We start from the raw sequence: 25,853 nt of genomic DNA, 5'->3' as shown, positions 1-25,853 counted from the left end.
CACATATTACCCCAGCCCAATTTACAACATCCCCCAACTCCCCTCAGTCAAATCAACTTCAAACGACCCGCCGGTCGCCCTGCCGCGGCGCACGAACGCTCCTACTGCCACCTCAACTCCCAGAAACCTCTGGGGAGCTATTTGGTATCTCGTCCGACCCGTGTTTCCGGCAGGGTACCGTAGTTCACAGTAGTGGCCTCCCCTCACAGGGCTGGAGCCGGGCAGGCTGAGTCCCGCTCGGCGCCACTGATTTTTTTTTTCCGGCTGCGGACTACACTTCCCAGCGGGCCTTGTGCGCAAGCAAAGTCCACTTCCGGCTCGTTCCGGCTGAACTGACTGAGGGTCGGAACCTTCAGGGCCGGGTTAGGCAGGGAGAGGGCGTGGCTGGTCGGGGCGTGGCGGGCGTGGACTGGAGGGTGCGGGTGTGGCCGGGGGTGTGTCCGTGAGGCGCGGCCTTGGAGGGCGTCTGCGGCCTGGCCACGAGAGCGGGCGACCCTCGTGTGACATGCGTGGGGAGGCGAGTGCGGGGCCATGCGAGCCCCGGCCCCCCCTGGGGCGCGGCGCCCTCTTCACAAAGCCCAGGGCTGGTGGAGGTCCTGTGGCGGGGACTTCAGTCGCTCGTGGGCGCCCCGCCCGGGGCAGGCCGCGCTCCAGGAATGGCCTGGCCTCCCAGGGCGGGCACGGAGCAGTGACCTCGGGGCCTACGCACAGAGGTGAGTGACTTGTGTCCAGCCTGAGTGGACAGAGATGAGCCTATTCTGGGTGTGGAGGGAGGGTAAGGTCCGAAGGTTCGAGTCCTTGGTGCTGGAGATGGTGTCTCTGGACTGAGTGCGAAGTTAAACGGGAATCAACCTTTGAAAGCGCAACTTTGAGCCAGAGCAGTCAAGCAGAAGTGTAGCGGGGACGTTGACGACGTCAGGTCACCTTAGTTTAGACTTGTCTCCGTGCCCATTGTTTCTGCTGGAGAGATGGCTCACAACCATCCCTCACTCCAGTGGCAGGGGTATGATTCCTTCTTCTGAACTTCATGGGTACAAGGCACACATATGGTGCACTTATATACACGCAAGCAACACACACACATAAACTTTCAAAAAAGAGACAGCCCCACTCCCCATTCCACCGTTTGCCTACTCCAGCACAGGGAAGTAGCGGGATCTCATCTCTTCTTTTCAAAATGGTTCTACCCTGCTTGTGTAGGGTGTAGTCTTGTGTAGACTTGGTATCTAGCCCTTCCTTTTCCCCAGCTCTGCTTTCCAGAGATACCAACTTCCTCCAGGAGAGTAACTGCAAACAGGAAGCTACCCCTGCAGGGACTAAACTTAAAGCCCAGTCTCAGGTGAGTCACGTTTTCTCTTTGCTTCCTGAAATAGTCTTGCTTTTTCACCACTTAATAATGTTTATTTTCTCTGAAAAGTTTTCAGTTTAAGAGACCTGTTCTGGGCGCTGTTTCCTCATATTCTGGTGAGTGATGGGCTACAGGGATAGCTTCAGACTGTTCAGGGCTCTTCCTCTGCCTTCCTTTTCATCTCAACATTTCTTTTTTGGTTGAAAAAAAATGATGTATCCCTTTTCTTTGTTCCACTTGTCTCAGAAGGACTTTTTTTGGACAAGGATTATCTATACAGCTCTGGGTGTCCTAGAACTCACTCTGTAGACCAGCCTAGCTGTGAACTCACAGAGATCCTCCTGCCTCTGCCTCCTGAGTAGAGGGATTAAAGGTGTGCACCACCAAGCCCTGCTTCAGAAGGGTTCTTATGTTCAGGAATGCAGCAATCTTTCTACCTGTTTTCATTGATGTCCTCAACGTAGGAGAAATATATTATGGCTAAGTTCCCTTTAGGGTTTGAGGCAAGGGCTCAGTGGAAAGAGCACTTGCTCTGCAAGTATGAGGACCTGAGTCTGAATCCCCAGTACCTATGTAAGAAGGCAAGTGTGTTCCTGTAGACCTCAGCATTTCCAGGTAGAGGCACATACCTTCTAGAGCTCTCTGGCCCATCAGCCTAGCCAAAAAGGTGAACTTCTTCTAATTTAGTGAGAAACTGTCTCAGAGCAGTAAAAGGAACTGCTGAGCATGCTGCGCTCTCTGTCTCTCTGTCTCTCTGTCTCTCTGTCTCTCTCTCTCTCTCTCACACACACACACACACACACACACACACACACGAGTTTTTCACTGGTGAAATGGCTCAGTGAGTAAAGCTACTTGCTGCCACGCTGGATAACCTGAGTTTGATCTCAGGGAGGAAGGAGAAAACTGATTCCTGAAAGCTGTCTTCTGGCATTCACATGCATGCTTGTGTACACCCACATACAAATAAATGTAATCACTTTTTTAGGGATAATTTTTAATTTAAAGCTTTTCTTGATCTCTAGGAACTCACAACCTGTTGACAGAAAGTCAAGGAAGCATGCAAAAGTCCAGTTTTCCTACGTTGGGTCTGGGACCCCTTTCTCTTTTCCTTTGATTTTGAGACAGGGTCTCACTATGTATCCTTGGCTAACCAGTAGCTTGCTGTGTAGACAACCTTGAACTCATGGAGATCTGCTCACCTCTGCCTCCTGAATCCTGGGATTAAAAGTGTTACCAGGACACCAGCCCTTCATCATTATCTCACTCTAGGCCTCCTGCCTCTGTGCTTCTATGACCTCTGTTTCTACTCCTTTCTCATCTGAAGAGTTCTCTGCATGTCAGCCCCTGCCACGTCAGCTGTCTTCTCAAAACTTTCCAAATTGTCCTTGAAGACAGTCCCTAAAGTGATTAAGAAGTCTGAGAAGTGGCTCCTCCTTATCTCTGACATCTGCCCTTCACTTTCATTCTCTTTCTTCCTGGAAATTTGCTTTCTCGTTCATGATCACACCCTTACACACATGGGAGAGAAGGAGAGAGAGAGAGAGAGGTGAGAGGTAGCAGGGTGGGGGGAAGAGAAAGAATAGAGAGGGGGGAGGGAGGGAGCCGGGGTGTGGCTGCTCTGTTATTTCAGGTACTCAGTATGATGCTGTATGCAGTCCCAGTAGCATTTTGAGCCCAGGAGTTTGAGATAAGCCAAGGCATCAGGGCAAGATTTTGTTTCAGAAAGGAAAAGGAAAGTCAAAACCAGTTATTTCCAGTTTTAAGAAAACATCTGACTGCTTTTCTTTCCTTTGGGAGTCACCAAATTCCAGTCTCCTTGATGGTGACAAGGTAGTAACAGTGCTGGGGGAAGCAGACCTGAGTGTAGTCGGAATCAGTCATGGCTAGACACAACATGTTTGTTACTTTGGGACACTTAGAAAAGGTGATTTTTTAAAAATTGTTTTTGGGAAGGAGTTTTGTAATCTGAAGATTTTCTCTCTTTTTTATTTCTATTTAAAAACTAAAGTCAATGTGGTGCACTTCTTTTAGTCCCAGCACTCTGAAGGCAGAGGCAGGTGGGTTTCAGCCAGGGCTACACAGAGAAACCCTATCTGGAAAAACCAAAACCAAACTGAAGCAAAAAAAAACCTATAAAAGCATTCTGTTGTGGATGCTGCACTGCTGTATACACAGTGTGGTTTCATATTCCGAAAAATATGCATCATTTCCTTGAATTCAAAAATTTCTAAAAACATACAGATTAAAAAATTTAGAGAAAGATGACTTGGTTTGTTTAGTAAAGTGTTGAAATAAGAGCGGCGGGGCTGCGTCCCCAGCACCCCAGCCGCCTGCTAGCTTATGCCCGAAATAACAACACACAAACTGTATTCATTTAAAGACTGCTTGGCCCATTTCTATCTAGCCTCTTCTAGGCTAATTCTCACATATTAATTTAGCCCATTTTTAATAATGTGTGTAAGCACCCCAAGGTGCGCTTACCGGGAAGATTCTAGCCTAAGTCCATCCTGGGTCTGAGCTTCATCACGTCTGCCACAGAGTGCAGAGCTATCGCGTCTACCCTGGAGAGCTGAGCATGGCGTCTCTGCTCCAGAGAGCAGAGCTGTCGGGTCTGAGCTCACTTCCTCTTTCTCCCAGCATCCTATTCTGTTTACTCCTCCCACCTATGTTTTAACCTATCAGGGCCAAGGAGTTTCTTTATTGCTTAACCAATGAAATCAACAGATTGATATATGACACTCCCACATCAGTAAAGCATATATGAAAAGTATTTGAAAATTTGGGGGAAAATGAGTACAAGACTGAATTTCCAGAACCTTGAAGTTGGAGCTCTGGGACTGGACCCTATAAAAGCCTGTGGGAAGTTGTGTGAGAATGTAAATGTTCTTGGACCAGCAGTCAGCAAGGTCTGAGAACCCTCATCTGCCTTGCCTCCTTTCCCTTTTTAGCAGAAGGTACCTTTTACTTACTCTTTGTCAGTTTTGTATGTGAGAACAGTGTATCTCGACCGTAGGCACCACAAATCCTTCCTCCCGCCCCCTCATACGTAATCCTCCTCTTTACATTATTTCCTTTTTCTGTGAGTTATGCATTGAATCAGTGCCAGCTGCTGGGGTGTTGCCTGCCCTTGTTGGTTTGATCTTGTGCAGGTGACCACAGCTGAGCAGTTCCTGAGTGGAGCAGCCTTGTCATATCCAGGAAGTAGCATTGTAGGTAGACTCTTCTGTCCTACCCTCCAGTTCCCAAATAACCACACAGACTTACTCTTAATTATGAGTGCTCACTTGATAGCTCAGGCTTGTTACTAGCTAACTTTTACATTTTAAACCAACACATATTTCTTATCTATGCTCTGCCTCATGGCAGTACCTCTTTTAGCATGGCACATTCAGCTTGTCTCTACATCTCCTCACAGCTCCTGAGACTCTTCCTTTCTTCTTCCCAACATTCCAGTGCCCTGAGTAATCCTGCCTAGCTATCGACAAGTCAGCTCTTTATCATTAGCCAATGAGAGTAATACATATTCATAGCACTCCTCCCCGTCTTCCAGCTGTTACATTCTTCCCACCCCCTCTTCCGGAGCCTTTGGGGTGTAGGACTGATCACTCGCAACATTCACTTATTCTCAGGACTTAGACCTGTGTCTTTGTATTAGCTGCTGTCCACTAATTCTGTCTTTGAACACTATTTGAAATACTGTGTTTGTATTGAAATGTTTGGATATTAGTCTACTCGAAGCTTTCTACTGCTGAATCCTGCTGAGTTTTGACAATTAGAAGTATTTAGCTTCTGGTCAACTCAGGAGACTAGTGTTGATCTTTCTAGCGAGATGAAAAGGCCTGTCGAAAAGCTGTCAGTTCTGCTCTGTGTGGCAGGATGTAGGCGGGAAGTGGAGCTCTGTTGTTTTAGGCTGACTGGCTCAGGCAGCCATGCTAGCTCATGTTTTGCTCAAGCTCCCAGAGCGTTCTCAGCTCTCCCGGTGTTGTCAGGTGACATGTACTGCACATGGTCCTTCAGCCTCCAGCTCAGGGGAGTTCCCCAGCAGGGGTTAATGACACTGGGGCTGTGGAGATGGGTTTGCTGGGCAAGCATGAGGGCCTGAGTTCACTCCAACACCCGTTTACCCGTTTTTTTGTTTGTTTGTTTGTTTTTTTGGTAGAACTTGATTGAGGAAGAGATACACAGCATTGCCCCCTGGCCTACACACACGCACACACACACACAAAACCACTTATCAACCATTTTGTCTTGTCCTTCCATGATGGTGTTAAAGTGCCTTCAGAGTTCGGCAGCAAGCTAAAGTTATGATGATCTATTCACAGACTCTGGCCTGTGGGAACTAGCTTTCTAGCACACAGGCCTCCCAGCGGAAGAGCTCAGGTGTTGTTCCGGTTTGTGATTGGTTGAATGAGTACTTAGGTTTGGCACAATATTTCCTCAGTGTCTGCCATGCCATTATATTGTGACTCCTCTCCTTTCTTCCCTCTTCCTCCTCTCCCTCCCATCCCATTCCAAATTTTATATTTTGAGACGTGGTCCCACATAGTCCAGGCTGGCCTTGAACTTGATATTTAGGCCTTGAATTCCTGAAATTCCTGCCTTCATCTCCTAGTGCTAGAATATGAGCGTGTGCTACCACGGCCAATAGGCTACATCTCTGTCTCTGTCTGTCTGTCTGTCTGTCTGTCTGTCTGTCTCTCTCTCTCTCTCTCTCTCTCTCTCTCTCTCTCTGTGTGTATTCCATGCTAGCCTCAAACTTGCTTGGAGTCCTTCAGTTTCTGCTTCCCAACTGATGTAATTACACACTTATTTCCTTCCTTCCTTCCTTCCTTCCTTCCTTCCTTCCTTCCTTCCTTCCTTCCTTCCTTCCTTCCTTTTTGGAAAGAGGTAGATCATGTTTTAGTGTTTCTGAACATCTTGAAAATGATAGGCAATAGCAGTCCTTACCCAGCTGGGAGATCGGCTGTTTGGATCTTTTGAGGGTCTTCTCCTGGTTTCTTTCCTGGTCCTTGTGCTGTTCTAAGCCACACATGTACCACAGGGTTGAGAAAGGCTTGAAGAACCTGCGGTCCTCAGGACAGCTTGGCTTTCAGTATGTAGTGTCAGAAAATTCTGACAAACATTTTCTGTGAGTGCACGCCTTTGCTGGCCAGTTTCAAGTCAACTTGAGAAGAGGGAACCTCAATAAATGTTGAAATAAGATAGAGCTGTAGACAGGCCTACAGGACACTTTCTTAATGATACTGGGGAGGGCTCAGTTCATTATGGGTGGGGCCACTCCTGGCTGGTGGTCCTGGTTCTATAAGAAGAAAACAAACTGAGCAGGCCGTGAGGAATAAGCCAGTAAGTGGCACTCCATCATGGCCTCTGCGTCAGAGCCTGCCCCGTTCCTGCCCAGTTTGATTTCCTGTCCTGACTTCCTTCAGTGATGAACAACACTGTGGAAGTGCAAGCCAAATAAACCCTTTCCTCCATGACTTGCTTTTGGTCATGGTGTTTTGCCACAGCAATGGAAACCCTGACTGAGACGGCCTGCAAGTGCGTCTCCATCCTGAAGGCCTGGGGTGAGGGCTTGAGCACAGGGTGGGAGGTTGTTGTTCATCTGAAAGCCCTCTGCTCACCAGGGTTCACCGGCGCTGGCTCAGAAACAATGCATTTTTGTCATTTCAGGGCTTGGTCACATTTGGGGACGTGGCTGTTGTTTTCTCCCAGGAGGAGTGGGAATGGCTCAGCTCTGAGCAGAGGAGTCTATATTGGAAGGTGATGCTGGACAACTACAGGAACCTGGCGTCAGTGGGTAAGGGGATCCCCACTCCTGCCCCCGCCTCCCCTGATCCCTGTAGCACCGTCTTCTGTCCTGTCATTCCAAGTCGAGACAGACCCCCAGCATGACCACATCCTGTTTTTCTTTCTTCTGTTTTTCTATGGACCTAGGGCTTTGTGTTTCGAAGCCAGATATGATCACCTTGTTGGAGCAAGGGAAAGATCCCTGGATGATGAAAAGAAAGACGACAAGAGGCCATTGCCCAGGTGAGCATGAGGATGTGGGGCAGTGGGGCTGCTGCTAGCCCAGCTTATTTCTGCAGACTCACAATCTCAGCAGCAGACACTGCGGCCTCGTCAGCATGGGCTTTGCCGTCTTATGCTCCCTCTCTGTTCTCCAGCATAGCCACATCCCCTTACAGACAAGTTACTTTTCTCTACATCCCTCCTTTGCCTTTCAGTCTTATGGACTCATCTTTTTAAAATATATGTATGTATGTATGTGTTTATGTGTGTACACATATGTTTGTTTAGGTGAACACACCTGTGTGTATGTGTGTTTATATGTAGTCCAGAGGTCAGAGGTCTTCCTCTGTCACTCTTTTTTTTTTTTTAAATAACTTTGTATATGTGGCTGTTTTGCCTGTGCATATGTCTGCATACTGTACACATGCATGCCTGGTGCCTGCAAAGAGGACAGTAGCTCTCCTGGAACTGGAGTTACAGTTGTGAGCCACCATTCAGGTGTTGGGAATTGAACCTGGGTCCTCTGGAAGAGTAGCAAGTGCACTTAACAGCTGAGCTGTCTCTCTAGCTCCATCTCCTGTATTTTTTTATTTTAAAAAATGATTTTGTGTGTCTGGGTATTTTGCCCGCATGTATATCTGTGTATCACATGTGTGCCCTCCCCCCACCATGCAGCACATAGTAAGAGCTGTTTGCTTTGTTCATGTCTTTTTAGACATAATGGCTTTGCAGGAGACAAAGGAGTTCCCTCTAGAGGTCTTAAGTGAAGAAAAGTTATCCCAGGCAGTGCGGAGAAACCAGCCCCTGCCCTGCAGACCCAAGTGCTCTGTGTTAGGGGAAAACTGGGGTGAAGATGCTGTGTTCCAGACACCAAGGGTAAGTAGGGGTAACCTTCAGGCAGCCCTTTATGATTCCTTGGGCAGTGGAGAAATTCCCATTGCATATACTATTTCCTGTAGATGGATTGAGGAAAGAGGTATATTATATTAAAACATATGGTAAAACCCTGTGTGTGTGTGTGTGTGTGTGTGTGTGTGTGTGTGTGTGTGTGTGAGTGTGTGTGCAGATAGATGGAGGGGGGTGAGTCACAAACATGTTCTTCAGGTGACAGAAGTATGATGTAGAGCAAGCGTCTGAGAACTCTGAGCATGATCTCAGTAGTTACTCCTGTTCCCCTCTGCTGGGAGAATTCCTCCTTTAGAAGATAAGAATATCCACTCTCCTCTGAAGCACGATTAATAAAAACTCAGAGAGAGAGAGAGAGAGAGAGAGAGAGAGAGAGAGAGAGAGAGAGAGAGAGATTGGGGTTCAACCTGAAGATTGGAAAAGCAAAACAGCCGCCCCTGGCTATTACCTCGACCTTGGTCCAAAATGGCAATCCTGCCTCCAGGAATCTCAGAATGAGCCTGTGGTTGAGAGCTGTCTCCTTCCATTTTATAATCCTCTCTAGTTCTGGGTTTAAAGGCATGCACCACTACTGCCTGGTTTCTGTGGCAAGCTAGTATGGCTGCTGGGATTAAAGGTGTGTGTCTGTTGCCTGGTCTGTAGGGCTGACCAGTGTGGCTGTTTTACTTTCCCGATCCCCAGGCAAGCTTTATTAAAATACAAATGAACTGCCACTACACTCCTCACAATGTCCTGATGACCAAATGTCTCAGTTAGATTGTATTGCTGTGATAAAACACCATGACCAAAAGGAGCTTGGGGAAGAAAGGGTTTATTTCATAGTATGTCTTATAGCCCATCATCTAGGGAAGTCAGGACAGAAACTTAAGCTGGAAGTGATACAGAGGCCATGTAGGATGCTTTCTTCCCATGGCTCTTTCAGCCTGTCCTTTGATATCTTGGACCATGGGTGCAGAGGTGGCACCACTCACAGTGGGCAGGGCCTTCCCACATCAGTCACTAAGAAAATACCCTGCAGGATTGCCTATAGGCCAGTCTGGTGGGCAGATTTCCTTAACTGAAGTTCTCTATTCTGTATCAACTTAACATAAAACTATCCAGCACACCAAATACAGTTTCACCAGAGTTCGTCCAGAACTAATGTATGTATGGGGGTCATTTCCAGAGCTTAGGTCAGAAAATGCTGGGAGGAGAGTGGGTGACTGCAAAGTGGCCACACTGGAAAGTCTTCACCCGTCACGAACAGTGGCTTCTTCGTAGTGTCATAGATAGAATCACCCCCCCCCCCCCCCCCCGTTTTATTGAATCTCCTTTCAACAAGCCTCCCCCGCGTGTGTACTCTCTGATGCCGTGTCCAGTTAGGGCAGAACTGCAATCCGATGTCTGGGAGAAAGTGGCTTGGATCTCAGGTGAGGGTCCTGTGACTCTCACCTTCTCTAAGGGAGTGTCATCAACAAACAGGCTACTCTTGCTGGTCTCTTGTTAGGAGGCGTGGCTGATCCATGAAGATGGCAGCTGTTTTTCTCAGAGGACCTCACTCTATGACATCTTCATTTCTCAATACCTCAACTGTGCACTTGAGCACATGCAAGTGCGCACGTGCGCGCGCATACACACACACACACACACACACACACACACACAAAGTCAATTCACAATAAACCTCTATTGCTCAGAATTCAGCTGATACATCTGGTCCAGAGTGTGCTGTTTACAGTGTGTGGACACATCCCACCCTACTCTGGCCACCCAGGTTCATGAATGTATTTGTACTTTTTCAGGGCTTGAAGACCATCACAGATACAGCTAGAGACGGCTCTCCACAGCTTGCGTCAGCTCTGAAGAGTTTCTGCAAGAATGTGACATGGGAGAACTGTGATGACCTGGGGTCCTTAGGTAAGACCTTCTCCCTTTCAGATCTGAATCTATCTTCAGGAGACCTTGCTTTTCATTTCTTGTTTCTTTAATATATACTTTAAAGTGTGTGTGAGAACCTGCTTATGGAGGTCAGAAAAGGGCATTAGACTCCCTGGAGCTGGACTTAGAGGTGATTGTACACTACCTGATATGAACACTGGGAACCAAACTCAGTCCCCTACTGGAGAAGTGCTGTCTGTATAGATCTCTCTCTCTCTCTCTCTCTCTCTCTCTCTCTCTCTCTCTCTCTCTCTCACACACACACACACACACACACACACACACACTCACACTCACACACATGCACTCTTTCTAACTGTTCCTGCAGTGCTATGGGATAATTCTTCTATGTGCTGTGAATATGTCTTATTCTTATGGGTTAATAATAAAGCTGATTGGTTCATAGCAAAGCAGGATGTTGAGGACTGGGATAAAGAAAGGTGGGGAGAAGGAGAAGCCAGTGAGCATCTAAGAAGCAAGATGCAAGAGGACAGGTAAAACCACGAGCCGTGGTTATCGTGGCAATACATAGGTTAACAAATGGGTTTATTTTAAATGTAAGAGCGGTTAGTAATAAGCCTGAACTATTGGTTGAGCATTCCGTAATTAATAAAAGCTTTTGTGTGTTTATTTGGGACCGGGCTCTTGAGACAGGAAAACTCTGCCTCTGTTTACACTGCAGTAATAGTTCTTTTCTGTCAGAGTCAGGAAATGGCTTACTCAATTTCAGGGTGACAAGATTATGAGCACATACTGTCTCATTTACTCCTTTAGGACACTGTGTTTCCAAAGCAGATTTTGTCTCATTGCTGGGGCAAGAGAAGATGCCCTCTGTGGTGCAAAGAGAGCTGGCACCAGGCTTGTTCTCAGGCGAGTGTGGAGATGGTATGATGACGTCACTGTTGCTCTGGATAGGATGCAAATTCTCACCACCACACACTGGAAACTGTCAAGTCTGACAAGTCTAAAGAGAAATATCACACTCTTAGATTTCAGAATGACTCCTTTCTTTGCGTCTTCTTTTAACGGCTCATTTCTGTTTGTGGAGACTGCTTGTTTTTTTCCCAGCCGCCCAGACCCAAAATAATTCCACAGAAGCTTTATTAATTACAACACTGCTTGGCCTATTAGCCTATCCATATTCTTAGCTAACTCTTACATCTTAAATTAACTCACCTCTATTAATCTGTGCATCAAGGTTCTGGCTGGCAGCTCACATCTTTCTCCTTTGGTGGCTACGTGGCATCTCCCTAACTCCACCTACTTTTCTCCTCTATCTCTGCTTGGAATTCCCGCCCTGCTGTGCTCTGCCCTGCTGGTAGGCCAAAGCACCTTTATTCATTACCAAATGGCAACAGAACACACTCACAGCATACAGAGGGGACTCCCACATCACATTTCCCTGTAGTTTTTTTTTTTTATTCTCACTGCCTTGGGTGCTTGTCAGCCTTTCAGTTTCTTGGGTATCTTTAAAGGTTAAATGGCTTTTTGTTTCTTTTGCCTATCAGCTGGGCATTAGTAGATGACGAGAAGGGGAAAGCGTGTGTATGTGTGTGTGTGTGTGTGTGTGTGTGCACACGCCTCTCTATGCCTGTGTGTGTGTGTTTGCGTGTGCACACGCCTCTATGCCTGTGTGTGTGTGTGTTTGCATGTGCACACACCTCTCTATGCCTGTGTGTTTGTGTGTACACACGCCTCTCTATGCCTGTGTGTGTGTATTTGCGTGTACACACGCCTCTCTATGCCTGTGTGTGTGCATGTGTGAAATGTTGAAGAATCCCTCTAATGGAGAAGATAGATATGATGTGGATAACTTGCATGAAGTAACTGACATTTTTGATTCAGGTATTGCAGAGAAACAAGGACATTAAAGGAGAGAACATTTTTTTATCTATTTTAGGCCAGCAGGCTGTATGTGAGGCCCAGGATCTGTTTCCAAAGCAAGACTCGGATGCTGAAGGATTAACAAACAGACCTTCCAGCACTAAACTTGAGTGTTCCACCTTCAGAGAAGATTGGGATTCTGAGTGTGTGTTTGAAAGGAATGGTCAAGACATACCGTTTGAGCAAGAGACAGTTACTAGGAACGAAGCCTTCTCAGAAGGGAGAGATCATGCGCATATCAAATCTGGAAGATGGTTTCATTTGAACATTTCAGAAGAGAAAAGTCATAATTGTGATTCAGGTAAAAGTTTTCCCCAAAATTCAGTGGTCGTAAAGGAACCTGGAATCTATGCAGGAAAAAAGCTTTTCAAATGTAATGAGTGTAAGAAAACTTTCACCCAGAGTTCATCCCTTACAGTGCACCAGAGAATTCATACTGGAGAGAAACCCTACAAATGCGAAGAGTGTGGGAAGGCTTTCAGCGATGGCTCCTCTTTCACACGGCACCAGAGGTGCCACACAGGCAAGAAGCCGTACGAGTGCATTGAGTGTGGAAAAGCTTTCATACAGAACACCTCCCTTGTTCGTCACTGGAGATACTATCACACAGGGGAGAAACCCTTTGATTGCATCGACTGTGGTAAAGCCTTCAGTGACCACATAGGGCTTAATCAACATAGGAGAATTCACACTGGAGAGAAACCGTACGAATGTGACGTGTGTCACAAGTCCTTTCGATATGGCTCATCCCTCACTGTGCACCAAAGGATTCATACTGGAGAAAAACCATATGAGTGTGAGATTTGTAGGAAAGCCTTCAGCCATCATGCATCACTCACTCAGCACCAAAGGGTGCATTCTGGAGAAAAGCCCTTTAAGTGCAAAGAATGTGGGAAAGCCTTTAGGCAGAACATACACCTCGCTAGTCATTTGAGGATCCATACGGGGGAAAAGCCCTTTGAGTGTGGGCAATGTGGGAAATCCTTCAGCATCAGCTCACAGCTTGCCACCCATCAGCGAATTCACACAGGAGAAAAGCCATATGAATGCGAGGTGTGTAGTAAAGCGTTTACGCAGAAGGCTCACCTTGCACAACACCAAAAAACTCACACGGGAGAGAAACCATATGAATGTAAGGAGTGTGGCAAGGCCTTCAGCCAGATGACTCACCTCATTCAGCACCAGAGGGTTCACACCGGGGAGAAGCCCTATAAGTGTCTGGAGTGTGGGAAGGCCTTTGGTGATAACTCTTCCTGCACTCAGCACCAGAGGCTTCACACTGGCCAGAGGCCTTATGAGTGTGTGGAATGTGGGAAGGCCTTCAAGACCAAGTCATCCCTTATCTGTCATCGTAGATGTCACACTGGAGAGAAACCTTACGAGTGTAGTGCATGTGGCAAAGCCTTTAGCCATCGCCAGTCCCTTAGTGTACATCAGAGAATTCATTCTGGGAAGAAACCGTATGAATGTAAGGAATGTAGGAAAACCTTCATCCAAATTGGACACCTTAACCAACATAAGAGAGTCCACACTGGAGAGAGAACGTATAACCGTAAGAAGGGCAGGAAGGCCTTCAGGCAGACTGCACACTTGGCTCACCATCAGCGAATTCATTCTGGAGAGTCACCCGCTCACCCTTCTTTGCCTTCCACATCCAGTCCGGTGGATTTCTTCCCCAAATTTGTCTGGAATCCATCCTCACTTTCACCCTCATGATCTCAAAATCTTGCCATTTCCACTACACTGCTTTGAACAATCATTTCTCTGTCCCTTTGTTCCCTCTGTCTATTACAAGACAGTTCTTCATGTTTCAGTCGGGTTGAGTTATTTTTGGAGTATCAATGTAATTAATTTGCTCATCAAAAACTTATATTCATTGGTTAATGCCCAAGATGTGCTTAGCACAGTGCCTGACCCGTACCAAGTATTATAAAAAAAAGTTTATTTTTGAAAATGGAAATTTTATTGTGGTCAGCCCTGATAAAAATGGTGCAGTAGAAACCTGGTTTCAGAACAGGAAGGGAGTCCTCTGAGTTGTTGATGTGGCTTGATTCTTTTCATTGAAAGCTTGTTTCTAAGCCACGGGTATGGTGGGGTCATCTGTAATCTTAGTGTTCATGAATTCAAGGCCAGCTGGGACAACTCAGTGAGCCTCTATCTCTAAGTAAAAACGGAACAGTTGATCCCATAGTGCTGAACTAGGTGACTGTAGGGTAATAGAACTCCCGTGAGAAAGCTCTGCTGAATACCCGTGACAGTGAAAGGATAGGTAACGTAAGTATGTAGGCCACCCAAACAGCTGGAAAAGGGAAAGGTTTTATATGTGTGTAGTTAAAACTACCAACAAATTACTTAAGAGTGGAAAAACTCTGAAGGATTTGATCTGTTTAAAGTCACTGGTTTATGAATGCATTCTTGGTAAACGTCTAATGAAACATTCACTCGGGAAACTGATCTATAGTAGGGGGCAGCAAACTGACTTATGAAGGCTCACTGATGATTTTTTTATGGTCTGTAATCTAAATTTCTAAAAAGGTGTTTAAAGTGGTTTTAAACATTGGAGGAGTGTTTTCAGCCCGGTGACTGTGAGAAACTTGCATTTCAGTGTCTGTGGGTGAAGCTGTGTGGCATGCAGTCACAGGTTCACAGTGTCTGGGTGAAGCTGTGTGGCATGCAGCCACACCCACAGGTTCACAGTGTCTGGGTGAAGCTGTGTGGCATGCAGTCACAGGTTCACAGTGTCTGGGTGAAGCTGTGTGGCATGCAGTCACAGGTTCACAGTGTCTGTGGGTGAAGCTGTGTGGCATGCAGTCACAGGTTCACAGTGTCTGGGTGAAGCTGTGTGGCATGCAGCCACACCCACAGGTTCACAGTGTCTGGGTGAAGCTGTGTGGCATGCAGCCACACATTCACTTCCATAGTGTTGGTGGTGCTTCCGTCTCTTCGGAGGGGAAGTTGTGGTGTAATGAAGGCCATCTGGCTCGGAGAGCCAAAGTAGAGTTTTATTGAGCCACAGCATGGTCATTGGTTTATCAACAATCTTTGGCTCTTTTTTATTTTGTTTTTTAACAGTGGCAGAGTTGACTAGTTGCACAGGAGACTGTATGGCCACATTAAGCCATAAATATTTACAGTTGAAAATAGAGGAGAATGCACACAAGTTTGTAACCTCATGGCAATAGTAAACCCTGACCAAAGACTCAAACACAAGCCCAAGAGTATTGGGCTTCACAGGTTAAGGTACCTGTTGCCAATCCTGATGGCCCGAGTTTGATTCTTGGAACTCATGTGGTGGAGGAGAAAACTTCCTCATGAGAGTCGTCCTCAGGACCGTCACACCTCACACAAGTGCTGTCAGTGCAACAGATGCTCTAAATGCCGCTTATAGAGCAAGTTATGAAGAGATGACATTCAATGATATATAACTCAATAAAATATATCTTTAGAAAAACCACTAAAATGTTTATGAATTATCTTTCCAAAACGAGTCCCATGAGGCTATGTTGACAACTTCAGGAAACATTCAGGCAAGAATATAAATTTTTTTAAGGATTTTTTTTTTGACAGGGTCTCTATGTAGTCTTTGACCATTATGGAACTTGCTATGTAGTCCAGGCTGTCTTTGAATTCATAGAGATCTGTCTGCCCCTGCCTCCCAAGTACTTGGATTTTGTGTGTGTGTGTGTGTGTGTGTGTGTGTGTGTGTGCCACATGTGTTTGTGTACCCACAGAGGCCAGAAGAGAGCTCTGGATCCTCAAGGGAGCAACTCAAAACAGGAATTTAAAAATTCCAAATACACTACTCCAATTCAAAGATACACTAATACATGCTGAGGAATGGCAGGAGGAAGATATTTCATGTCTCCTTTTATTTTACTTTATATTGTTCCTTTATGAGCAGAATACTTTGTACCTGTAGTGAGGGCACTGCAGTTCCTAACATACAAGTCTCAAATCTGTCAGGCTGGTTCAGACAGTGTTTGCTGGCACTGCATGGTGTGACCTCATCCACAGAGCAAAGTACACGTGTTCCGAAGCAAGGCTGCAGTGGGGCCTTTGATGCAGCATGAGACTGCCACCAGAGACCTCAGTTTCACTGTGTGTCAGATTCCGAATGTTTGGTTGTTTGTAGCCTTTTCAGTATTTACGTTCAGTTATGCAGTTTTTAAGAATCTGGGGTATAGAGTTCACTGAGCCTTATAACGACTGCTGGGAACAGCCCTGGCTGTGTCTGGACCTTTAGGGGCCAGAGAAATCATCTGTCATAGTTGCACACTCAAGGCATGCCACAGTGTTCAAGACCAACGTGTTTGCATAAAGGTAGTCCATTTGGCTGTTTTGGTAGACAGTCCTATTGCCTAAAGTAGCCAGGTAGCGAGAGAGAGAGAGAGAGAGAGAGAGAGAGAGAGAGAGAGAGAGAGAGAGAGAGAGAGAGAGAGAGAGAGAGAGAGAGAGAGAGAGAGAGTCCAATAGCTGCCAATTAGAGGCCCAAATTGCCTCATCCAGCATCTTTGCCTATTAACAAGAAAATAAGCAACACCAGGCGTGCTTTTAAGACTTTAAACAAAGTTGGGGTGGTGGCGGCGCACGCCTTTTATCCAAGCCCCCCGGAGGCAGAGGCAGTCGGATCACTGTGAGTTCGAGGCCAGCCTGGTCTACAGAGCTAGTTCCAGGACAGGCTCCAAAGCTACATAAGAAACCCTGTCTTGAAAAACAAAAGAACAACAAAATGGAATTTAAACAAATTTGCATTGAGGATAGTAGTAGTGACTTCTCACTCTGTACACTAGGCTGACCTCGAACTCACAGAGATCTACCTGCTTCTGCCTCCCAGGTGCTGGGATTAAGGCCCTGTGCTACCATGCCTGACTTGTAACTTCTTAAGAGTATGCTTTAATTATACTGAACACCTGGTTGTCACACGTAGATCTGTCTCGGTTGTCTGCCCCACAGATCCTATGTGTCAAACACTCTTGTCACTGAAAATTAAGCCCTGAATAGGGTGGAGATGTGTATTCTTGGAATATTCAGCCTTGCAGGGAAAGGTAAACCGGGGATAAAGGGGGTTATGTCAGGGAGCAATAACTAAAGCACGAAATCGGTCACAGAGACTCAAATCCTAAGTACATAAATCACAAAATCAAATATTTCTCTCCTGTCTTTTGATCTGTGTCCCTAAATCTAAATCTCACCCCTTGCCTACAGCTGTCTTCTACTGCAGATGCCACAGCAGCTTCCTTGGCTTTAAAGCTTGGTCTCCCATTTTGGGCCTGTCCACTTATCTTCCCAAACTGATAGTCTCACGTGAGCGGGTGATGAGTAGTCTGCCTGTACTTCTGGATTCAGACACGAGGCTGAGAGGCTTCTTAGGACTGTATTCTGAATCTGCGGACACCAATTCGGGAACAGAGAGTGGCTCCTGGGACATCTCATCCTACACTCGCTGGGTGAGGACTACATATCCCAGTTGCCATTGCGGAGCACCTCACGACCACCTCCGGTAGAAACCGGAAGTCAGTGTTGCTTCAATCCTGTCGGGGTCTCAGGTGGAATTCTTTTTGGGTTTGGAGTGGAAGTTAGACCTGATCTGAGAAGGCAGCTGGGCGTGGTGTTCAGGTCGGCGCGTGAGTGATCTGGCCTCCGTAGATCTGACACGCGTGTTGTGTGTGAGTGTGGGAATGTGGGACTGACCGGGAGGAGACTTTGGGGAAGTGTGAAACAGGATGCGAGGTGGGCGGGGCGGGGGGGGGGGCGATGTGTGGGACTTATTTCCCTGTTTGATTTCAGGTCCCAGCGGCGCGTGCTGGACCACAGTGCGTACTGGAATGAATGCAAGACCTCACTCACTATTAAATACGTGGTCTCAGTGGCAAACTCAAGAATCCATACACAGTGTCCAGGCAACTGAAGTATTTCTTGCTTGACTTTTTCTAGAAGCAGACACTACTTAGGTAAGAATGAGAGATGGTTTGGGTGTGGCTAAAAAAAAAAGACAAAAAGTGAAATTTGAGATTTGAGGAAGATGTTATTTGAAGTCCCAAGTGCCATGGGAGGGTGTCATGGTCTCCAGTGCTGGTAAACTCCAGTCTAAAGATTTGGAAGGCCACTTGGGTTTACAGTGTGGAGCTGAGTACAGGAAGGGACTTTGATTGCCCAGAGTCACTTAACCAGACTCTGCCATCTTGGTCTCGGTGTTACCCGGAATTTAGGGAGTGAATACCAGCAATAAGAACACTTCTGAGTGCCCTCCTGCTGTTCAAGGGCATCAGCATTTAGTTTTTCACCTGCTCCTGCATTCATGTGGTGCACATACATGCACTCAGGTACACACACATGCACATACAGTGAAGTAAATACATATTTTAAAAAAGAAAATCAGGATTAATTCAGCTACTCTCCCCTTCATAGTTAAAGGAACACGTCAGAGCAGTTGACAAGGGACTTCATCAAAACTCATTTGGCATAAAGCAAATTGCAAGTTGGTCCCACAACAATTCTCTGAAATCTGCAAGGGCTGTTTGTTGTATGGAAGTCACAGCCCTTGGGGAAATGGCTTCTGCAGGAATTCACCTCATTACATCTTGACTAGTTTCGCAGGGAGGTATATTTTGTGGTGTCTACTTGGATAAAGAATCTGGAATCAGACTACTAGCTTGCTGACTGTGTTTCTCATTGTTTACAGCTGCTTGATTTGTAAAAATGTCTTCCCAGAGTTTTACTATGTAAAATGGTGAGGTTCCTCCCTACTTTCTTTTAAAGGCTGGGGAGATTAAAAGAGTATTAAAAGGACTGAAGAGATGGATCAGCAGTTAAGAGCACTGGATGCTCTTCCAGTCCAGAGGACCTGACTTCTATTATCAGCTCCCATATGATTGCTCACAACAGTCTGTAACTCCAGTCCCAGGGAAGCCAATGTCATTTTCTGGTTTCCATGGACCAGGTATCCATGTGGTACACAGACATATAGGCAAAACACCCATACATATAAGATAAGATTTAAAAAAAATAGAGAAAGAATACTAAATATGCAACATATCCTATTAATGAATTGGCCTAGCTGAGGGAAGTGTTGCAAGATTGGTTGGTTGTAGCTGTGTTCTTAGGTTTCCACAGAACACCTGGCTAGTTGTTCTCAGTTGCTTGGAATGTCTATTTCACTGTTTGTCTTTCTCTCTTTCTGTGGTGTTGGTGTGTTTCTGAGTTGTACTTTTTGCAGCTTGATCTTCATGACTTATTTCTCATCTGTCAGTTGTATACTTTCAGGGTGAAGCCCTTCTACAAATGAAGAACCAGGAAGAAGTGAAAGGTCAGGAAGGAACCAAGTTGGTGAAAGCCATGTCCTTGGTGAGTGAGTTAGTGTTCCCTCCTTCCTTTCTGAAGTGAAGTCTTGTGCTTAAGGATTTGGCAGTGTTTATTTCCCTTTGAAAATTACTAAGACTATAAGCTTGGGGCTTGTTTCCTATTTCCTCTGTTTCTGATGCATGGAACATGGGGGTGGACTCAATAATCCATTGCATTGTCCCCCTCAGAGTTGTTTGTTTTTTCATCTGAGAAAGGACTGGATCTAAACCTCTTCTGTTGTAAGAAGACCACTTGTTTGTTTCCCAGCTGCCCAGCAGCTCAGACCCAAAATAACCACACAGAAACTGTGTTAATTAAATCACTGCTTGGCCTCTTAGCTCTAGCTTCTTATTGGCTAACTCTTACATATTAATTAAACCCATCTCCATTAATCTGTGTATCGTCACATGGTAGTGGCTTACTGGCAAAGTTTCAGCATGTCTGTCTTTGGGGATGGCTCCATGTCTTCTCCCTGACTCTGTCTCCTTTTTCCCAGCATTCAGTTTAGTTTTCCCAGCCTACCTAAGTTCTGTCCTATCAACAGGCCAAGGCAGTTTCTTTATTTACCAATGGTATTCACAGCATACAGAGGGGAATCCTACATCACTCTTCTTTGTGTTCAGTCCTTTTATGGGCCTCAGAAGGTAGAAGAATAATCTTTTAGGGAACTTTGAGAACCAGTGCATGCCTGGGCCCTATGAGAGTTGATAGTCTCTTAGAAATATGAAAAGGCACAAAGCACTTACATAGTAGGGTAAGTGCTCCAGGAAGAGAGAAAACTTACTGCAGAGCAGTGGGAAAGAAACACTGGCTGATCATCCATTGCAGTGGGAAGGACCGCTGACTGACCATCCATTGCAGTGGGGAAGGACCGCTGACTGATCATCCATTGCAGTGGGGAAGGACCACTGACTGATCATCCATTGCAGTGGGGAAGGACCGCTGACTGATCATCCATTGCAGTGGGAAGGACCACTGACTGACCATCTGATGCAGTGGGAAAGGACCTCTGACTGATCATCCATTGCAGTGGGAAAGGACCACTGACTGACCGTCTGATGCAGTGGGGAAGGACCACTGACTGACCGTCTGATGCAGTGGGGAAGGACCACTGACTGACCGTCTGATGCAGTGGGGAAGGACCACTGACTGACCGTCTGATGCAGTGGGGAAGGACCACTGACTGACCGTCTGATGCAGTGGGGAAGGACCACTGACTGACCGTCTGATGCAGTGGGGAAGGACCACTGACTGACCGTCTGATGCAGTGGGGAAGGACCACTGACTGACCGTCTGATGCAGTGGGGAAGGACCACTGACTGACCGTCTGATGCAGTGGGGAAGGACCACTGACTGACCGTCTGATGCAGTGGGGAAGGACCACTGACTGACCGTCTGATGCAGTGGGGAAGGACCACTGACTGACCGTCTGATGCAGTGGGGAAGGACCACTGACTGACCGTCTGATGCAGTGGGGAAGGACCACTGACTGACCGTCTGATGCAGTGGGAAAGGACCACTGACTGACCGTCTGATGCAGTGGGGAAGGACCACTGACTGACCGTCTGATGCAGTGGGAAAGGACCACTGACTGACCGTCTGATGCAGTGGGGAAGGACCACTGACTGACCGTCTGATGCAGTGGGGAAGGACCACTGACTGACCGTCTGATGCAGTGGGGAAGGACCACTGACTGACCGTCTGATGCAGTGGGGAAGGACCACTGACTGACCGTCTGATGCAGTGGGGAAGGACCACTGACTGACCGTCTGATGCAGTGGGGAAGGACCACTGACTGACCGTCTGATGCAGTGGGGAAGGACCGCTGACTGACCGTCTGATGCAGTGGGGAAGGACCGCTGACTGACCGTCTGATGCAGTGGGGAAGGACCGCTGACTGACCGTCTGATGCAGTGGGGAAGGGCCTCTGACTGACCGTCTGATGCAGTGGGGAAGGGCCTCTGACTGACCGTCTGATGCAGTTGGGGAAGGACCCCTGACTGACTGTCTGATGCAGTGGGGAAGGACCGCTGACTGACCGTCTGATGCAGTGGGTGAATTAAAATGATGTCCCTTCCTTTATACGAGTGAAGGTCAGGACAGTTCACACAGCCTGGCATGAAATCTGCATTAGTTTCTTCTTGTTGCTATGATAAAATACCAAAAAGCAGCTTATGGCAGAAAGAGTTTAGGTTAGCTTATGGTTTCAGGGATTAGCATCTATCATGGTGGGGGAGGCATGGAATCAAGCGGCCAGAGTAGGACGCTGAAATGTCTTTTCTCAACCACACACAGGGAAGATACAGAGTGAACAGGAAATGGGATGAGGCTACACCCTTGAAAGCCACATCCCAGTGGTGTATTTCCTTTAGAAGGCTCCACTTCCTGAAGTGTCCACAACTTCCCAAAACAGCAGGTAATAAAGGGTTTGATAGCTGAGCTGATGGAGGACATTTTTCATTCAAACCATCAGAAAGTTCATTTTATTTTCTCTCCTTGCTTCCTTTGGTGAAGGATCTTTGTGAAGGGAGGAGCAGCACAGTTAGACTCTGCTGAGGGGAAGTGTTGGGGGGGCAGGCAGTTAGACTCTGCTGAGGGGAAGTGTTGGAGGGGGGCAGGCAGTTAGACTCTGCTAAGGGGAAGTGTTGGGGGGGGCAGGCAGTTAGACTCTGCTGAGGGGAAGTGTTGGAGGGGGGCAGGCAGTTAGACTCTGCTAAGGGGAAGTGTTGGGGGGGGCAGGCAGTTAGACTCTGCTGAGGGGAAGTGTGGGGGGGGCAGGCAGTTAGACTCTGCTGAGGGGAAGTGTTGGGGGGGCAGGCAGTTAGACTCTGCTGAGGGGAAGTGTTGGAGGGACTTGGGATTCCTGAGCTGCTTCTGGAACAGAGTATTTTTCCGTTTTGAAAAGTAAGTACAGCATAACCAGGCAGCAAAGGCTAGTGAGCATCTCACCTAGGTCATTCAGACCGTTGGTGCAATTACTTGCACACATTCTTTTTATTGATTTATTTATGTTTTGGATTTTTGAGACAGAGTTTCGCTGTGTAGCCCTGGCTGTCCTGGAACTCACTCTGTTGACTGGAATGGCCACGAACTCACAGAGATCCTCCCGTCTCTGCCTCCTGAGTGCTGGGATTAAAGGTGTGTGTCACCAGAGCCTGGCTACTTGCACACATTATTTTATCTTGTAATGAGCAGTATAACTCATGTGCCCTAGGGCCACATGAGCCCAGGAACCTGAGCTCAGATTTTGTTTGTCATTTTAGGGCTAGTGACTTTCACAGATGTGGCCATAAACTTCTGCCAAGGTGAGTGGGAATGACTGAGTCTTGCCCAGAGGCTTTTGCACAGGAAGGCAATTCGGGGCACCTACAGGAACCTGGATGTAGGGGAAGGTAGCACCGATGTTCACTGTGACTCAGTGTCTTCTCTTGCTTTATCATTTTCCAACACTGTCCCTCTTTAAGACCATTTAGACGGGTGGTTCTCAACCTGTGGGTCATGTGACCTCTTTGGGGCATGTCCAATGAGCCTTCACAGGCAAGGTTGCCTAAGGTCATTGGAAAACATAGATATTTACATTAAGATTCTTAACAGTAACAAAATTGCAGTTATGAAGTAGCAATGAAGATAATTTTATGGTTGGGGGACACCAAGCCACAAGGAACTGCATTAAAGTGTCACAGCATTAGGAGGGTTGAGACCTGCCAATTTAGACAACTGTAGCTCTTGCTTACAAACTTTACTCTCAGCGTTCATGTTTTATGTACAGATCTTTGCGTTTTAAAACCAGATGAGATCCCGTTACTGTAACACGAGAAGGAGCCATGATGACAGATGGAGAGGTGTCCAGGTGGGTGCAGGATGACTGGAGCTGGAGAGGTTGGCTCAGCAGTCTCTTCCTTTGGCATCTGAGGGATAATTCAGATGCTCTCCCGGATTGGTGCAGGCTGTCATAGCAGTTTCTTCTCCACTGGCACAACCTACCACATTTACCTTGTTTATTTCCTGTGCATACCAAAGTCTTTCTTAACATCTGCCCCTCTGATCAGGTTATAGGTAAGGAAGCTAGCTGAGCGTGAGCCAGGGGTGCCTCAGGAGGCAGGATTCTTGGATCATTTCTACTTCTGTTCCTGCTTGGATTCTTGTCCCGATTTCCCTCTGTGATAGACTGTGACCTGGAAGTGTAAGCAGAAATAAATCCTTTTCTCTCCCAAGTTGCTTTGGGTTGGAGTGTTTTATCACAGCAACAGAAAAGCAGAATAAGTAAGCATCTAATCCAAGCCAAAATAAGTTACGAATAGTCTGTAGTTGTTGGTGTTTCTAGAGATCAAAGTAGGAGTAAATGAATTGGAAAACTGTAGATCTAATGTAATTAAAGATGTCTTTAAGAAAAGGAATAAAACATATAAACTGAGGACAAATGAGAGGAAACCTGTAACACAAAGGACTCAAGAGAATCGTGTGAAGATCTGGGGTGTGGGTTAGCCGATACTAGACCTGAATTTGATCCCCAATGATCCCCGCCCCCTGAATACAAAGTAGCATGACATGACTCTGTTCTCCCCAGCTCCGTCACTAATGTGAAGTCTGGATGAGCGGGTGGTATCCTAGGAGAATGCGGAAGTGTGGGTGAGCAGGGCTGAAATACAGGCGAAAGGCTAGAAAGCAATACAGGAGGCTGTTTGTCGAGTACCTCCCCAAAGAGAATAGACCACAGTCTAGTTTCACAAATCAGTTCATAAAGCCTTTGAGGAAAAACGTCCTCCACATTATTGTTTACACTGAAATGTGTCAGAAGTTGTAAGAAAGCAAGTGTTGTCAGAGACGGCTCAGTGGGCAAGAGGACTTGCTGTTCTTGTAGAAGACCCGAGCCTGGTTCTCAGCACCCATTTGGGGCCTCACAACCACCCCTAACTCCAGTTCTGATGTACTCTTCTGGCCTCTGCAGATACCAGGCACACTTGTGGTACCTATATGTACATACAGAGAAAACACTCGTACACACAAAACTGAAATATTTTAAGTAAAATGAAAAAGAGAGTTTACAAAATAATTGTTGATGAATACAGCATGTTGTTTGATAACAGAATTTACCAAAACCACCCAGCATGTAAGTTGCAGGTAAGTTCCACCCATAAGTATTGGTGTAAAGAAAAGACTGTATATAATATTGACCTTATGGCCAGTGATGGCTTATTTCAGGTGTGCTTGGATGGTGGTGGCATCTGATTTAACCTCTTCTGGGCTCTTGGTTTGCAAGGTTCCTCCCTAGCATGTATTAAAGGAAATGTTTGTCAATGTCTTTCAGACATGAAGTACATGTGGGTGACTAAAGAATTATGTCCAAATCGGATATTTATTTATTTATTTTTCAAGACAGGGTTTCTCTGTGTTCTGGCTGTCCTGAAACTCATTCTGTAGACCAGGCTATCTTTGAAGTCACAGAGATCTGCCTGCCTCTGTCTCCCAAGAGCTGGGATTAAAGGCATGTGCCACCACTGCCCAACATAACTGGAACATTTATAAAGAGAAAATTTCCTCGGCAGTAATTGTGGAAAGGCTTACAAATTATGCTCTGGAATATTCCACACTTGGGGAAAACTGGAGCTGTAAAGACTTGCTTGGAATCGAATCAGTCAGCAAACACATTTTAGGCTTGGGACAGCCACTCATATAGATACCTTTATTGTGGAGAGAGACCACTGCTCAGTCTGGGACAAACTTCCACGTGCATTCATTATCTTATCTAATACAGATTTTTTTTTCCCATGGGAGAGAGAATATATACTTTTGGTACAGAAAATAATTCATGAAAAAGTATAAATAAAACTTTGGAGAAAAATAGGTAAAATGTAATGACTGAGAAAACATTTAACAAAATATCAAGCCTTACTCTTCCACAGAGAATTCATCCAGGGAGAAACCCCGTGAATGTATTGAATGTGGAGAGCCTTCAGCCAGAGTGCCCACCTTCTTCAGCAGCAAAGAGTAAACCCAGGAGAAAAGCCCTTTGAATGTGCTGGTTGTGGGAAGACATTCAGTCAGAATGCTCATTTTATTCAACACCAGAGTTCATACTGGGGAGAAAACTTATCAATGTAAGCAGTGTAATAAAGCCTTCAGCCAATGGGCATATCTTTCTCAACATCAGAGATTCGTACTAGAGAGAAAAACTCTGAATGTAAACGTAGAAAAGCCTGCAGGCAGAATGTGTGTCTTGCTCATCATCAGTGTCCTCATCTGGAGAGACATCCTCAGTCATTTCTTTCTCACCCCCATGCCACCAAGCCCTGTAGTTTCCAGTCCATTGTAGTGTGAGACACAACTATGCCATTTGTGTTTCTGTGATGCTATGAAACTTGACCATCCTGTGCCTCTAAGTGCTTCTTAGCACTCTTATCAGTTGTATCTTAAAGAACCGTGTGATCATGTTTCTTTTCTGCTT

At 46.4% G+C, this 25,853-nt stretch overlaps 1 protein-coding gene across 5 annotated transcripts; it reads left to right on the top strand.

Annotated features, from left to right (window-relative positions):
* The first annotated feature begins 398 nt into the window (after positions 1 to 398).
* Zfp28 (ZFP28 zinc finger protein) lies at positions 399 to 24,583 on the top strand. Of its 5 annotated transcripts, XM_050127472.1 has the most exons (13): positions 399 to 713; positions 1,248 to 1,339; positions 7,022 to 7,148; positions 7,286 to 7,381; positions 8,076 to 8,236; positions 10,048 to 10,162; positions 10,958 to 11,068; positions 12,084 to 13,120; positions 17,273 to 17,733; positions 17,855 to 18,018; positions 19,331 to 19,411; positions 21,704 to 21,824; positions 22,672 to 24,583. In XM_050127472.1, exons 1-9 carry the CDS (start codon positions 506 to 508, stop codon positions 17,360 to 17,362), a joined length of 2,037 nt encoding a protein of 678 aa, XP_049983429.1. In that variant the 5' UTR covers positions 399 to 505; the 3' UTR covers positions 17,363 to 17,733; positions 17,855 to 18,018; positions 19,331 to 19,411; positions 21,704 to 21,824; positions 22,672 to 24,583. The 5 variants fall into 5 exon arrangements, with proteins under 5 accessions (XP_049983429.1, XP_049983424.1, XP_049983423.1 ...); XM_050127467.1 differs by lacking the exons at positions 17,273 to 17,733; positions 17,855 to 18,018; positions 19,331 to 19,411; positions 21,704 to 21,824; positions 22,672 to 24,583 and having other exon boundaries at positions 401 to 713; positions 10,958 to 11,053; positions 12,084 to 13,880; XM_050127466.1 differs by lacking the exons at positions 17,273 to 17,733; positions 17,855 to 18,018; positions 19,331 to 19,411; positions 21,704 to 21,824; positions 22,672 to 24,583 and having other exon boundaries at positions 401 to 713; positions 12,084 to 13,880.
* The last annotated feature ends 1,270 nt before the right edge of the window (positions 24,584 to 25,853 follow it).

The sequence above is a fragment of the Alexandromys fortis genome, unplaced genomic scaffold (genome assembly GCF_014885135.2).
Source record: "Alexandromys fortis isolate MF-2015 unplaced genomic scaffold, M_Fortis_MF-2015_v1.1 scaffold_267, whole genome shotgun sequence".
In the NCBI taxonomy this organism is placed as follows: domain Eukaryota; kingdom Metazoa; phylum Chordata; class Mammalia; order Rodentia; family Cricetidae; genus Alexandromys; species Alexandromys fortis.
The sequence above is the reverse complement of the archived record's forward strand: the minus strand, read 5'-3'. Positions and strand labels throughout refer to the sequence as shown.

Coding starts and splice junctions, on each gene's coding strand:
- Zfp28 (XM_050127466.1), top strand. CDS start 506: ATGCGTGGGGAGGCGAGTGCGGGGCCATGCGAGCCCCGGCCCCCCCTG. Junction 1,340..7,021: donor AACTTAAAGCCCAGTCTCAG/GTGAGTCACGTT, acceptor TTGTCATTTCAG/GGCTTGGTCACATTTGGGGA. Junction 11,069..12,083: donor CTCAGGCGAGTGTGGAGATG/GTATGATGACGT, acceptor TATCTATTTTAG/GCCAGCAGGCTGTATGTGAG.